General features: G+C 29.5%; 1 protein-coding gene across 1 annotated transcript; it reads right to left on the reverse strand.

Moving 5' to 3' along the window:
• Positions 1-5,758: 5,758 nt before the first annotated feature.
• Positions 5,759-7,048, reverse strand: LOC114170576 (transcription factor MYB13-like). Its single transcript, XM_028056083.1, has 3 exons — positions 6,806-7,048; positions 6,447-6,576; positions 5,759-6,308 (listed from the first exon to the last, which is right to left on the reverse strand). The coding sequence occupies exons 1-3, from the start codon at positions 6,936-6,938 to the stop codon at positions 5,906-5,908; spliced, it is 666 nt and encodes a 221-aa protein (XP_027911884.1). The 5' UTR covers positions 6,939-7,048; the 3' UTR covers positions 5,759-5,905.
• Positions 7,049-15,725: the final 8,677 nt, after the last annotated feature.

The raw sequence follows: 15,725 nt of genomic DNA on the forward strand, positions 1-15,725 counted from the left end.
TGCTTGTTTTGAATAGAAAAAATGATATGAGGAAATGAAAAAAAAATTAATAAAATATAATTTATACGTAAAAGATATAATTTGGCCCTCCCTACAATTTTTGTCCAAGTTTCGTCACTAACTAACACCCATCTCTTAGGTTATCCTAGGTGATGTCGGATTTTTCAAGACGTGTTATTTTCATCAGTCCAACATTCTCCACCTTGATTAAAATAAACACTTTTTCATTGTTTAAACCATTAATCATACTCCACCATAAAGAGTATCACTTGGAATCAAATCGTTCCAAGAATTTCCACTTAGAATCAAACCTTCAAACCATCCCAAGAATTTCCACCTAAAATCAAACTATCCTAAGAATTTCTAGTTTAAATCAAATTATCCCAAGAATTTCCACTCGGAATAAAACCATGCAAGGTCATGAGTTCGATTCCTAGTGGACAATTGGTAAGTGGAAGATTGTTGCAGGTTGCACAGTTGTCCCGTGACAGAAGCCAGGTATGTAACATCCCAAGGGAATATTACTTAAAAATAAATATTAAAATAAATAATTGCATTAATAGACATCTCGATAAAAATCCCAACGCGGGAAGATTTCAATTTATTAAGATAACGCGCCAAAACTCATAACTGAATTCATGAAATGTTACAAGTTCCCAAATTTTTGCATTTAAAATATAAAATACATATGAGTAAAACTCTAGCTCTAATCCCATGCTAGCCCTCACTCCGCCATCTGAACATCCTCAGCACCACCTGTATCAACATCTGCTCCCGTGTAACGAATCACACGATCATCGCCAAACACAAACAGAAAGGGTGAGCTGAGAAAATAAAATAACAAGCATGTAAACACAAGATAGATCATTTACCCATCTTATTCATTATCTATAATTCTTGGCCAAGACCCTAACCCCAAGACTTATCAGTCTCCAAATCACACAATTTGTTAGCCTTGAACTCGGGAACATGATGCTCACACGAACCTGCCCGCTCGTGGTCCTGCCTCTACGAACCTCCCCGCTCGTAGTCCTGCTCTACGGACCTACCCGCCCGTAGTCCAACACATGTGATCCACCAGCCCCCGTACCTCCCCGCACGTGGCATCTCTCAACGTGAGCACGGAACATACGAACCTACCTCGCTCGTATCCCCACGTGAGAGTAACTTGATATGAACCTCCCCGCTCATATCATCACATGTCACACCATCCATGAACCTACCCGCTCATGGCACAGCATCTCCCGATCCAAGCAAAGCATCATTGTCAGTTAAAAGCAACACACCAGAAAGCAAGGAGCAACAGCGTTTCCGCCTGGCTCGGTCCACACGCCGCCAGGCGAAATTGTTCCAGACCGCCTGGCGGTATTCACTCACCGCCAGGCGCCAGCGTCCTCCCAGACCCACTGTTTTCTCGTCACCGCCTGGCGGACCTCACTGTGCCGCCAGGTGCCTCTCAGTGCAGGGTTCCCTCACGCTGCGTCTATCGCCTGGCGATGATCAACAAGCCGCCAGGCGCCATATCAGAGGCATTCTGCAGCTGATATTTGGCACTCCATTTTGGTTAATTCTACAGCCTAAGTTACTCGAAGGGCAACTCACCTTCTGGACTCAATACCCCATTCTAATTTATTGCCAATTCCCATCCTATTTTAATGTCGTTATAGCCCAACCTCATCCTTCCCTCATTCCAACTAGAGGATTATTTATTCTTAAGTCATGCCACCAGGCCTTAATTCACAAATTAACAGATCTGATTCCCATATCTCCCTTTTTCACAATCATACTCACTCGTACACCTCGTATACTCAATTGACAGTCCATACATGAAATCATCCTTCACTCTATTTCCCACTCCTCTTCACTATCATTGACCCTCAACATCCACTAACGATTTAGGGTCATGTTCAGATTCGATTAGCATCAAAACATTTCAATTGCACTTTCCTCTCACTCATTTCACTCTATATAATCTAATTCACTTCCTATCCCCTTTACTTTGCCTCCTTTCAAGCCATCTCTCCTTTCCAACTCCCACTCACATTTCTTTTATTTCCACTATAACAACCTATACAATTTCCAAGACTCTCTCTCTCTCTCGCAGAACTCCCCTGTACAACACTCATTCAAGGCTGCCCCACGTCATCGCCTAGTGGATAGAACAGCCCCGTCAGGCGGCACACCAAAACCAGACCCTCTGCATGCGTTTCTGCACTTCCCACGAATCTATTCTAGTTTCCTCCTTCCCAGATGACCACCATACAGTTCCAACCTTTTTAGCGTCTAAACTCAACAATATTATAATTATCACATTCCTCAATTCCAGTTAATTCCTAATTCACCCAACAATCCCACGTACAAAACCCCAATATAAACACAATTATTCCCACAAGAAGTATATGACAATAATCCATCACGCAATCTTATACAATCATTTGGCACTCAACAGTTCATTACACTATTCCAATTTAGCATCAACGCCATCAAACAGAACACGATCAAGGTCGCGCCGCCAGGCAGGAACTCATCGCCGCTAGGCGACTCAAACCAAAACAAGAACACACGCTCATCCCTGATGAGCCGCCTGGCGGTAGGGATCAAACCGCCAGGCGGTTTCTGGGAAAAACCCAGAAACCCAATCGAACAGTACAAAAAAACAGATGGAAGGCATATAGTTTCGATCACAAAAGCATAAAACAATGTGTATGTATCTAAAAGCATCGAAAGCAACTCCCCTTACCTGGATTCCTTGCTAAATTCGAGTTGGTGTGCTTATCCCTTCACCAAAACCTCTCTAGCCTTGACTTCCCACTCCAACCTTTTCAATTTCAGCCTCACTGCCTTACTCTATCAGCCCCAATCCTCGGAAAAAGACTTCTCTTATGATAACCACGACCCTAAATGCTATTTTCCCCCTCTTTTAACCTTCTCTTCCACTATCACCCTTACTTAATTGTCCCTTTAGTGACTTGCACGAATTTTAAATAAAAATGATATAAAAGCTAACCAAAATGCTTAATTAACCCTCTGTTTTCCAGCCCTTAAGTTACGTCCCTCTTGGCTGCTAAGTTTCTAACCCTTCCACATTCATGCACAAGAAAATTTGGCAAAAAGAAAGTATTTAGTTCTCACCAAGGTTTGAACCCACTCTCATGCACATACCAAGCCAAGGCCAAACCACTCAACCAACACATGTTTCATGATGACTCCCACAATTTTAAGGATTTATCATCATCCATACGAGTTCAATATATAAGCACACAAAAACGCATAATTTAAATAACATCCAAGTGACACACATAAGACTCGAACCCAAGTCCTCACACACAATAAAATACTCTCAACCACATGAGCTAGTACTCTTCCATGTCATAGCTCCTCGCATTTATTGCTCTAAATGTTCTCGCTACCCGTCCTAATTAAATAATTAATTAAATAACTATTTAATTTTCCCGGGTCTTACAAGGTAGGCCAAGTCACAATCCAAGAGTGGGATTCCTAGTAAGACAAATGATGAGGGAGGAAATTGTTCTACAAATATTTAATAAAAATGTCAATTTTATTAAGAATATCATCATAAGATTTATAAAAAATTAAATTGAACGTCAGTTTAAGGAAGGACAATATTGCTTCATTTTTACAAAAATTGGGACTAAATTGAAACTAAAAACAAATATAGGGATCAAATTGAGTCATTTTGACATGTGGCACAACTATGAAGTGTCACGTGTAAAAAATTCAAAAAAAAAAAACTATAAATTGACACGTAGCGTTGACTTTAACACCTTCTGGTCAAAATTAACGGCAAAGACCAAATTGAATCAATTTTAAGAAAATGAGGACCAAATTGAGACAACAAAAAACTTGAGGACCAAACTGATATTACTTGACAAATAGAGAGACCAAAAGAGTAATTTAACCATTTCATTATTATAAGGATACTTTTAATAATTTTTTCTAGAAACATTAAACTTCTAGTTTATTTTCATCATATACTGTAAATTCAGTCTAATATACTTTTAAAATAGTTATAATTAAAGTTGACAAATTGATTAGAGAGGAAAAAATTGTATTTAGATAAATGTAAAAATTCCTTATACCCACTGAGTATCAATTAAATTCTTAAATTCATGCAGAAGTTGTATAGTTGTTAAGAATAGATTTTATAACATTGAATTTGATGGTATGCAAATGATGAAGCAAAATTATGCATATAGTTTGTTGGTGTTGATTCCAGGAGATGTTGTCCCAAAATTCATTCATAAAGAAAACTCCACGACCTTTATTTCTTATGACTAAAAAAGCTAGAGAAAATTTAAGAGTTAAACATCTTCATTATGCAAAGTAAATTTCACAGTACTAAATTGGAATTTGACAAACAAAATTCAAAATCATGAAGATGCTATCATCAACAACTGTGAAATTGCAATAGATATGAGTCTGAATTAAGAGTCAAGAAAATTTCTAGTTTTTCATTGATTTAGGCATTGGCATAATTGATATTTATTAATAACCAAATTTTACTGTGTTCTTTCAAACAACAATAAAGACGGGTGAATTTTATAACAATCAATGTATTTCAAATTGTAAAAACTTTCTTAACCATTATTAGATCACTAGCTTAATTAGTCTACGCAAATTTTGATTTCATACAAAATCAATGAGTCATCAACTACAAATAAAATGAAAAGTGTACTCAATATCACTCTCAAAATGCAGACAAAATAATTAGTGTCAAGAGACACACTCAACACTACATGCTAGTTTTAATCATGGGACACCTCCATAACAAATTTGTAGTTCACTCATTCTCTCTTCAAAGCACTTGTATTCTCCAATTTCACGATTTGCACATGCATTCTCCAATTGTATACTAGTGGCTTTGTGTTCTTCTCTTTCTACAACCTCACTTCAATTTCATTCTTCTCCTCGAAGGTTCACACTAAAGAACCTACCAACAACAAAAAACAAATTCATCTTACATTGAGAAAGGAGAAATACAATGACACATTTTGAACAATATATCATTCAGATTTATGAACAAGATAGGGTTTCATACCTTTTGAAATTGAGAGTTGAGGTTTTTTTTCAAATTAACCGAAAGCTTCAGAGACTAGTGCGTAAATGGTATCATCTATATTGCATAATCAACCTCTGCAAGATGTAACATCAATGAAAATCTTCACAGGAAACGAGACTAAGTCACTTTTTGAAATAAAAAATTAACAAAAAATATGTGTGTGTAATACAAATACAACTACAACTACATCTTCCATAACTACGCCGACATTATGCTTCAATCCACTAAAGAAAGGAGCAGCTACAAATACAAAGATGGTTAATGCAATAGTACTTGCTGATGCACCATATAAGAGTTCGTTGTTACTATTATTATATGCTGTTCAAAATGAGCAAATATTGAGGATTATGCAGACTCTATTGCTTCAAACTTGTGAGAACGATTGAACTATAAGAGATCATATCTTACCTTTTTGTGAGCACGTGCAGGTGACGACATACTTAGAGGGAAAAATATAAAATTTAGATGCTGTTCTTTTTTAATCAGATTTAAATTTTCACTTAGGTGATTACAGTTGATCCGAAAACAACATGCATAGTACTTATCATGGTGTATTTAAGTTCTATATTTTGTCATGATGTTGAGTTACATTGTTCAGTTGCAGGTTTTCTGGAAACAATAATAAAGGAGTTTATTGGAACAGGATCAAAATATAAAACATCTTTTTCCTCACAATGTAACAACCCCTTTCATAAAAAAAAGCTGGTATATATGGGTTTGCCCCCAAAAAAACAGTAAGAAAGAAGAAAAACCAAACCGATATTATATTCCTGTTACAAATCGAACAGCCCCCAGACATCATAAACTGAACAAAAACTTTCAGGTTCAGTACAAAGGAGCGAGAAATTCACATAAGTATGAGATTTCATAAAGTTCTTCCCAAGAATAAGCACTTATAGGATCTGTGTTTTCCCCCATAAAATCAGCAAAGTTATGAGTAGCCAAATTCCCGTTACTGGCTGGTTCAGGTTCAGATATCATGCACAAAGCATCAATCAATGATGTGTGCTGAGGCGACGGAGAATCACTGTTCTGGAAACTGCTTGCAACAACTTCCCCAGATTCCTCTTGAATGGATTCAAGTAGGGAATGCTGTTTTGATGTGGAAGCTTCAACTTTTTCATTTGTTTCTGAATTGTGTTGAAAGCGCTTCTTAAGATGTGCATGCCAGTGATTTTTTATCTCGTTATCTGATCTTCCAGGTAAGTGGGAGGCAATCACTGACCACCTTCAAGAAAAAGGAGTTGAACTAAATGAACACTATGGTTTATGTTCACATGCAGTGAAAGAAATCATATGATGTAATAACTTGCGCAAAACTCCATGTAATTGCATCACATATCATATATGACAAGTTAATCACTACCTATTTCCATGAATTTGGTGCAGATTGATAATTATCTCTTCTTCTTCATAAGTGTAGTTCCCTCTTTTGATGTCTGGCCTTAAGTAATTCATCCACCTCAATCTGCAGCTCTTTCCACACCTAGCAAGACCTGAAAACATGTTGCACAATTATATATATATTGATGAATAATCAAATTAAGATCAAGATGGCATGAAGATCGATCATGTTTGTTTTTGAAAATATGAAGTTCTGTATCAAGTCTTAATTCAACTTATATGATCTAAATGTTTCAAAAGCAACAAGCATCAGTTTTTGATGTGAAAACTTAACATGAAAACTTGAAGATATATCGTAGTTAACTGATGCAGTTGTATTACCTGCCAACTTAGGCAATTGGCGCCAATTCTTGTGGCCATGTGTAGTGACATAAGCAATCAACTTCCAATCTTCTTCTGGTGTCCATGTTCCTTTTCTCAGTCCACTTTTGTCACAGTAAGGGGTTCTCACCATCTTTCTCAACCTATCAAACTCTCTCTCACTAATTAACAACACTCTCAAGGTGTCGTTTTTGATTCTGTGTGGGTTTGTGTGTGAGAGAGAGACACTTGAAAAAGATGAGAGTTTGGCGAAACACACTTGCAGCAAGACAGTTTTCGTTTATATAGATAACACGGGAATGCGTGCCAAGGAAGAATGATGCATACATGATTGTTTTCATGCCAATAAACTAAGAAAATTGGTACCCATGGTCTTAAAATATTGCTATAACTGCAATTTGTATAGTCAAATTTTAATTTAATTATTTTACTTTTAATTTACTCTCAAAAAAAATACATCATCATGCTTCTATTTCGTACGGTTGATAAAAGGATTGAGATTATTCAACAGTATAAGTGACATCTAACATTTTTCTTAGTCCGTATGAAAAAACCCTAAACGATTGTCGTTCAGAAAGGTAGCAGTTCAAATATTAAAAGTGGAAAATTTTCATGGAATTATAATGCTTTTTAATCATTGCACTAATGGAATCTTTCTTCTTCTCTAGTATCAAAATTCAAGATTGCATTAATTAATTATTCTTTTGCGAATTTTTTACGTCATGTGGAAATGAAAAAAGGTAAAAAAAAAGCATAACTATTTTAATAAAATCAAGAAAACTTATAATACATGTAAAAAACAGTACACCTTTATGATAAAAAAATTTATATGATTTTTAATAAAAAAATACTTTCTAAGTTTCTGCATAAGTGCTCTTAATTAATACATTGGAGGTGATGACGACCCTTAAAAAAAGTATAGTACCAAATGAAACCTAAGAAGAATGAATCAAATTGCGAAATAGTGACCAAAGTTTTGTCCTCTAATGGGAAACGTGAAGCCACCTTCCTTGGTTCGAAGGGGTCGTTACCCAACCACTTATAGTTGAATGTTCTACCTCGCTTCCAATGGATTAGATTTCAATAAAATCGCGTACCATATATCATATTCAACTAAAAGGTTTTGGATATATTGCAGTATCTTATAATAATTATAATATAAAACAATTTTATACTAATAACTCAAAAACTAATGAATTCAGTGCATCTAGATTATTCTTTAGTCAGCATGGAGCACGTGCATGGAAACAACTCAAATTCTGCATTAGCAAGAAGAGAGAAGGAAGCAGAGGAAATCTGAAATTCCTTTATCTATAAATAACAAAGCAAATTATGCGCAAAAGGAATAGAAGTATCAAAACAAATTCTTTTTTTTTAAACAGAAAAAAATAATATGATAAGTTGAATAAAATAAACTGATTGTTGTATAAATTTATGAGTCAAAATTTATAGTTTTAAATATCATATGTCGAAAATTTATATATATATAGTAAATTTGATTTCAATTTATATAAGTATATTATTTTCCATTAGTTGAAAAAAGTCTTTATATATATGAAGTCTTCTCGAAATTAATTGAAGTCTTCTTATTTTATAGGCTCTGACTACTGAAAGTGTGAAAACATCATCGTGTTTTGTGGAACAAGGATGTTCTCCTGTTCACTCCTCGTTCTAAATCAGAGGAAATTAATAACTTGTGAAATCGCCCAGCTTGTAACCCTAATCAAGAGGGTTTGGTTCGATTTATGATGGTTTTAGTTTGCATTTAATCAGTTTTTGACATGCTTCTTTTTTCTTCTTTTAACATGATCTTTGTTCTTCTGTTTTCATTTTAAAATTATCAATATTCAAAGAACAAAATTCTTGTAAATTTCTGCAGTAAGGAAATATGAATAATGAGCAATTATAGATAACTTTCCGAATTTTACGCGGTCCGATATTCGAAACACTTATTTCCAAAATGGAGTGAGGTCACTTGCAGAATATAATATGATTGTGTTTCAATAAATACTATATAAGAATTAATTAATTAATATTTTACTAGGTCCCATGCATGCAGAAAATTAGTAACTTCCTTGGCTTCCAAGTCACTTTCTAGAAATGGACCTTACATAGTTAGGGTAAGTATATCCGCTCTTCCATATTAATATATTACCACAATTAATCAACTTTATTCTAATTAAGAAAGTTAGTTTAAAAAAGAATTTCTTAAAGTTCTCTTCATTGAAGTTTGATATGAAAATTAAAAAAAAAAATACTGAAAAATAGAATTTAATATTTTTAGGTGGTACCATATATAGAATAAAATAGTTAAATTTACTTTTATTTGAATTTATCATTTTCATTTTCTTATAACTGAGTCTTAAAACAATAATTTTTCAATGTTGGAAAGAATGAGACAAATGTTTTTGTAAAAGAAGTTAAGAATTTTAGGTAATAATATAGGATGATTTGTTATTATCCTATATGTGATCCCTCGAAAAAGGATTGAGACAGGTTGACTGCAGATTAATAAGTCTGATTCACCTTGTATAATAGTTAGTTTCCCATGAAAATTTTTGGTTAATGATTAATTTTAGTGACAAAATGTAATTAGTTACTATAATAATCAATTTATATATTAATTTATGAATTAAAAATTATTGATAATTAAAATAATTTCAGAAATATATATATATATATATATATATATATATATATATATATATAATTGATCTCTAAATTGGTAATTGAATTAATTTTTATCATGAATTGATATCTAAATTGATTACTAATATTAGTTATCAAGGTTTTCTCTACCAAAAGAATTGATATCTAAATTAATCTCCAATTTAAAAATTGGTTTTTAAATTGGTTTCTTGTGATATATAAATTAACACTAGTAAATTTGGTAGACAAAAAAAATATTTGTAAAATGAAATTTATTGAAAGATCTTACCAATGAACCTTTTAATTTTAATTATCAGACGGATCTTTGAAAAAAAAAAAGAACCAAATCACAAAAAATGTAAAATTTATAAACAAATATTTTACTGACATTTTTTTATGGTTAGCAACCTTAATTTATTATTAGATATTGACCATCAATAAAATCATTTTTTCCTGTGGTACAACTCACGTAAGTTAAAATAAAAAATCTATAAAGTCGTTTATAATTTTTAAATTTCAAAATTAAGTATCTTATTAAAATAAAGTTTTAGTGCATATATACCAATTACAAAAAATAACTTGAAAATTAATGATTTACTATTTACTACAAATAAAGAAAGAAACAATGAAAGAAAGTATGTTAAAATGAATAATAAAATAAAATCTAGATTTATATTTGTAAATATATCATATTGATAAAAGAATGAACAAAATATTCAGCCATACCACACAAACCCTACTACACAACACAACGATAAAAAAATTAAAAAAGAAAATTCTTACAGGTTATGGAGGCAGCATAGGTCAACCATAAGTTCACCCACGCAAGCTGCAAGTTGTGAAAACCGACTGCAAATGTTTCGCACATTTAAACGATGGATTCATCCACGTCATCTACCTGAATTGTTATTCCTAAAAGAAATTATTTTAAACCAAAAAACAAACAAATTAAAAGTTAATTACAAATCCTTATATCTGAACTCAAATATAACAAAAATTAACAAATTTCTAAAAAAAGTTAATTAAGATTATATAATTTCATTAATCTGAATTCAATTTTTTTTTCAATATTCCTTATCGATACTTGGTATGTCCAAACTCAAAATTAGTCGTTGCAATTACACTAACTAATAAATTGGACTGTTTTAAGTAGGATATATAGGAATATGTCATTAAATGAAGTGAATCTAGTTATATATATATATATATATATATATATATATATATATATATATATATATATATATATATATATATATATATATATATATATATATATATATATATATATATATATATATATGTATTCACGTTGGTTCATCATATATGACACTGTTCTTTGTTACATTTGAGTTTAGATGGAAAAATTAAAAGTGAGTAGTCCAAACTAAAAATTGTTAAGATAATTTATTGAGTAATATATATTTGGTAAAATTTTATATTAAAATAGTTAACAACTATAACATTACATATTTAGATAATGTTTTAAAATAAATATTCATTTTATTTTGTTGATAAAAAATATGGTTAACGGATTTATAACTTCCATTTTCAATTAATTAAACACATATAATTTTTATATTTTACATTTTATGTACAAATTAATTTAGTTACATTTGTATTTTAGTTATTACATTTCTTTTTCATAATGTGTATTTATTAATTCAATACTCTACATTAAAATACTTTTAATCAAGTTTAAATAAAATAAAATAAAACATAAATAACTAAGTTGTGTCTTATTTTGACTATGTTGCATGTATTAGTTAAAAATATACAAATCTACACATTGTTCGACTTGAAGATTATTAATATAGTTTAAATATATTCAAATTTACTTTTGCACTTCCTCTACCTCATTCTTCCTTTTTCTTCTCTATTTTTTTCTCATTCATCTTTCCTTAAACTCCAATATAATGGACAAATTTGATGCTCAAAATAACAAATAAATTTACCTATCAAATTTAATTGTTCATAACTACAATAATAAATTTCTGACAAAAATATCATTAATCATTGTGATGATAAGTTATAAACATGTATTTCTGATGAATTTTACAAACAATTTTTTTTTAATAAAAGTATTCGTTAATAAATTTAGATGTTAAATCTATCAATAATATTCATCAGTAAATTAAAATTTATTTACAGATTATTAACTATTTGGGTTAAACAAAATTTTGCAGTGATTTGATTAACATTTTAGGAATTGATTGTACCAACTTCCTTTTACTTTTCTAGTTTTTTTTTTTTATGAAAAAAAAATACATTTTTGTGATGGGATGAGTTAAGTCTACCTATAAGATTCGTTCACAAATTTGAGAAGAAGGCTCGTTAAGAGTATAAACAAAATCGAGACATATTCGAAGTGATTATGATCCACTAAATTTTGGCAAATTCAGCAGATTTTTTAATATTTTTTAATTAGTTGATGGTGTATATTAAACTCATAAAAAATAATGTTAGATTTAAAATTATGAATGAAATAACCTAAACCCTAAAAGTGCATTTATGTGTTTTGGTATTTGCATTGCTGTTGCTATTACTTTTTTAACGGGGAAAACACTATTATTTTGATGATAGATTCAAACTATATGTAAAATATTATTTTATCTCCTTCACAAGTAAAATTACAAATTACAGTTTTGTATGTACGTAAGTCTCAAAGTTTCACACACATGAGAATATTAAAGTCAAAGTTATACTTTTCGAAATGAATTTTAAAAAACATTGCATGGTCTTTTAATAATACCATTATTTGTATACTAATAATGTTTTCAATTAAAAGATGACGAAATCTTTGGAAAATTTTGTGGTCCAATACGTGTTTGAATTTGCACCTACTCTATCTAATATCATCAACATGTAATTAAGTAGCTCCGTGTATTTTAAGGTTCTTACTGTCACCCTGGTGTTAACGGCTTAATATGTATCACTAAAATACAATTTTTAAATAATAAAAGACTACTTTTTTTAATTTTAATGACCAATTTAAAAAATAGTTTATAATAAAAATTATTTTAATTATTAAATTAATTATAATTTTTGAAATTAGTTTAATTATGAATGATTTTTAATTTATAAATTAATATCTAAAATTAATTATTATAATAATTAATTATTATTGTTAATTATATTATTCAAAGATTTTCATATTATTAAATATTATTGTTTTATACTTGAACTAGTTATATAATAGATGATAATTAAGTAACTTATATTATTATTAAATAAATATAATATGATAGTTTTAAAATAATAAAAGTATAATCGTATCATTTTACTTTATTTTATTTTCAATATAAAAAGTAAACATAAAATTCTGAATAACATATATCATAATACTTATATTAATAATTTATAATATTATCCACAAGAACAAATTTCCTTACAAAATACAAAAAAAAATAAAAATAAATTAATATAATATAAAATTATACTAATGTAAGACATAAAAAATGTAAACCGATATAAATGACCAAACTATATACGTTGTATGTATAACAAAAAGTAGTTCGTTCCGATATGTAAATATTAATAAATATAAACTTGTATTTATTTATTTCACTTTTCTAACTTAAATATTAAAAACTACAAAAAATTTCTTTTGAAGTCAACTATTCAATGAACCAAATTCATCTACTTTTCTTACCGATTTATCCGTCATTGACTTTTCATCACTTCTTAACAAATTTTTTTATTTTATAGTGATTATATATTTTGACTAGTCGAACCCGTCTGATCCGGTTTCTAAAATCAGGATGCTATACTCTATTAACTGAACTATGCAAAGAAAATATTTAGATTATAATAATAAAAAATTAACAAACTCAATTTTATTTAACTTTAAAGTATACCGTTGTATAATAGAATGTTGGTAACTTCTTTTGTATCATCTTTTAATTAGATAACTTTATTTTTTTTAATAAATAAAATTAAATAATTTTTTAATTTACTGAAAAAAGTTAAATATTTTTTCTTAATTTCTAAATAACTAAACAATTCTTTTCTTAAAAGTTAACAGTTACATATTTTTTAATACCATTTTCATAAAATTATATATATATATATATATATATATAGTAAATTGTAAATTGTATTATCTTTCATTTTTAATTAATTACTCATGATAATAATAAAATGTAAATACACATTTAGTAATTTAATAATATTTTATATTTTATATTTTATAAATATTTACATATAATAATAAATTTTTATGTTTTTTTTTTCATAAAAAAAATTGGAAAGACAAGCATAGGTACTTTAGTTTTTATTAATATTAATATGTTATAAATATTTTTTAAGTTCAAATTTAAATATCATTTTTATTAAATATAATTAATTATTATTTTAAAACATAAATTAAAAAAATAATATATATATATATATATATATATATATAAATGAAAAGACTTTTACAACCTAATTTACTTTGATTTTTAAAGAAATTCATTCATCTTTTCTCTTTTTTTAATTGTCTCGAAAGGTTTTTTTTTCTTTCAAACATATCCTCTACGAGTATCCTCTAGAAAGGGAAAAATAAAAGTTATTTGGTATTTTAATTATAAAAAAACTGTGTTGGAAGTCCGAATTGGTCTCCGCGTATGCCATGATATGTTAGAAAATGTTTTTGAAACTAGGTTTTGTCATTCTGTTTTAGATACGCACGGTTATAAATAAACTGTGCTACAGGATCCATCACTGCCCACAAACTTGGAAAGTTTTCATGCCTCTTACACACACATATTCTAGAGCTTCGGACAAAAAGACAAGCACTCTCGAATTTGAAGTAACTTATTATAACAACGTTGACCAACACAAGTACAAGTTGGTTCACGGTTGTCTTTGCTCATGATGCATTTTTTTTTTCTATATTAATCACGGTTGCATGAGCCATGAGTTGGTTTTTCTTCGTTTTGTATCGAAACATCATAATGTATAGTGACGTTATCACGTGAAAATATTTCATTTAAGTTCTTGAAATATGTTTATGGTTTTTTTATACATAAAAAAAATCATAAATTATAAATTAAGAAGTTTTCCATATGTGTGTTTATTTTCTTTTTTTCATTGAGGTTAGTAAATGTTTAATTTGGAAGTATTATCTTTTACATATTAAATAAAATTACATGGATAAAATACCTTACATCAAAGCATTCAATATTTTAAAATAATTGAAATAAAACCAACTTAGTTTTACTAACTCGTTTTCTGTATAAGTAAAATTAAGTTTGTGAAATACTTTTAAGTAAAAGATTATAAATCAAGAAATAAGATGAATTTAAGATAAGAAACAATAACTATATAAAATCTGCTGAAAAAAAAAAAGCAATTGATAAAATTTTAAAATAAAAACGTTAAAAATATACTTTGGGTGTCCATATTTACATGTAAGTTATTGATATATAGAGTGGTAACAAAAGACAACTTGAATAATGTGTAAATAGGTAACCTTATGTGTGTTCTATGTGGGGAAGTTGAAGAATTAATGAATGATTTATTGTTTTAGTTGTGCCAAGTTTTAAAGCTTATGAATGTGCTTGTTGGATGAGAATTATCATAGTAGTGCATAAAGGGTTATAGCATCAATATTTTTTTTTTCCGGTTTATATTAAAATTCTACAACCAATACATAACTTGGCGAAGCGAGGTTAAAAAAAAAAAAAAAAAGACTTTGGTTCATTGTCGAAACATATACATTAGGAATAGATTTTGGTAGGTAAAACAGACGAAGCCCAAAACTATTCAAGAATATTTAAATTAAAAAAATAAAGGAATAGGCAATAATTTTTTGAAGCAATCAAAACTTATAATTGCATTACACGTTTCGGTGATTTTGAGGATAACCAAAGTCTATATATGTATCAGGTTTTACAGAGGGAGTTTCACTGGGAAGATACAACACCAATGAGACTTGAGCCTAACCACATAAGATACTGACACCACTCTCAACCCAAAACCTTAAGGCAATGGGTTTATGGACCTTGATCCTTATATGGTGCTCTACTTTCTCATTTCTGGTCAATGTGAGACTTAGACTCACACTTGGATTCCTAACAATATGAATATTACACTTAAACTAAGTTAAGTTAGACTTATAAGTAGAATTGAGTTCAGAAATTAAATTATTTTATTCAAACAAAAAAATTAAAATTTAAAATATTTTTCTTTGTTCATCCAAACTAATTATTGAAGAAATAAATAGAATTCAATTATAAGTAATTCAATTATAAGGTATTTTAATTTTTTAGAATTGTTGAAATCTCTT

This window comes from Vigna unguiculata, chromosome 11, assembly GCF_004118075.2.
Source record: "Vigna unguiculata cultivar IT97K-499-35 chromosome 11, ASM411807v1, whole genome shotgun sequence".
NCBI classification, from domain to species: Eukaryota; Viridiplantae; Streptophyta; class Magnoliopsida; order Fabales; family Fabaceae; genus Vigna; species Vigna unguiculata.

Excerpts from the sequence above, each read along its gene's own strand:
- LOC114170576 (XM_028056083.1), bottom strand. The coding sequence starts at position 6,938 with ATGGTGAGAACCCCTTACTGTGACAAAAGTGGACTGAGAAAAGGAACA. Across the intron at positions 6,577-6,805 it reads CCAATTGCCTAAGTTGGCAG|GTCTTGCTAGGTGTGGAAAG; the intron begins GTAATACAACTG and ends ACATGTTTTCAG. Across the intron at positions 6,309-6,446 it reads CACCAAATTCATGGAAATAG|GTGGTCAGTGATTGCCTCCC; the intron begins GTAGTGATTAAC and ends TTTTTCTTGAAG.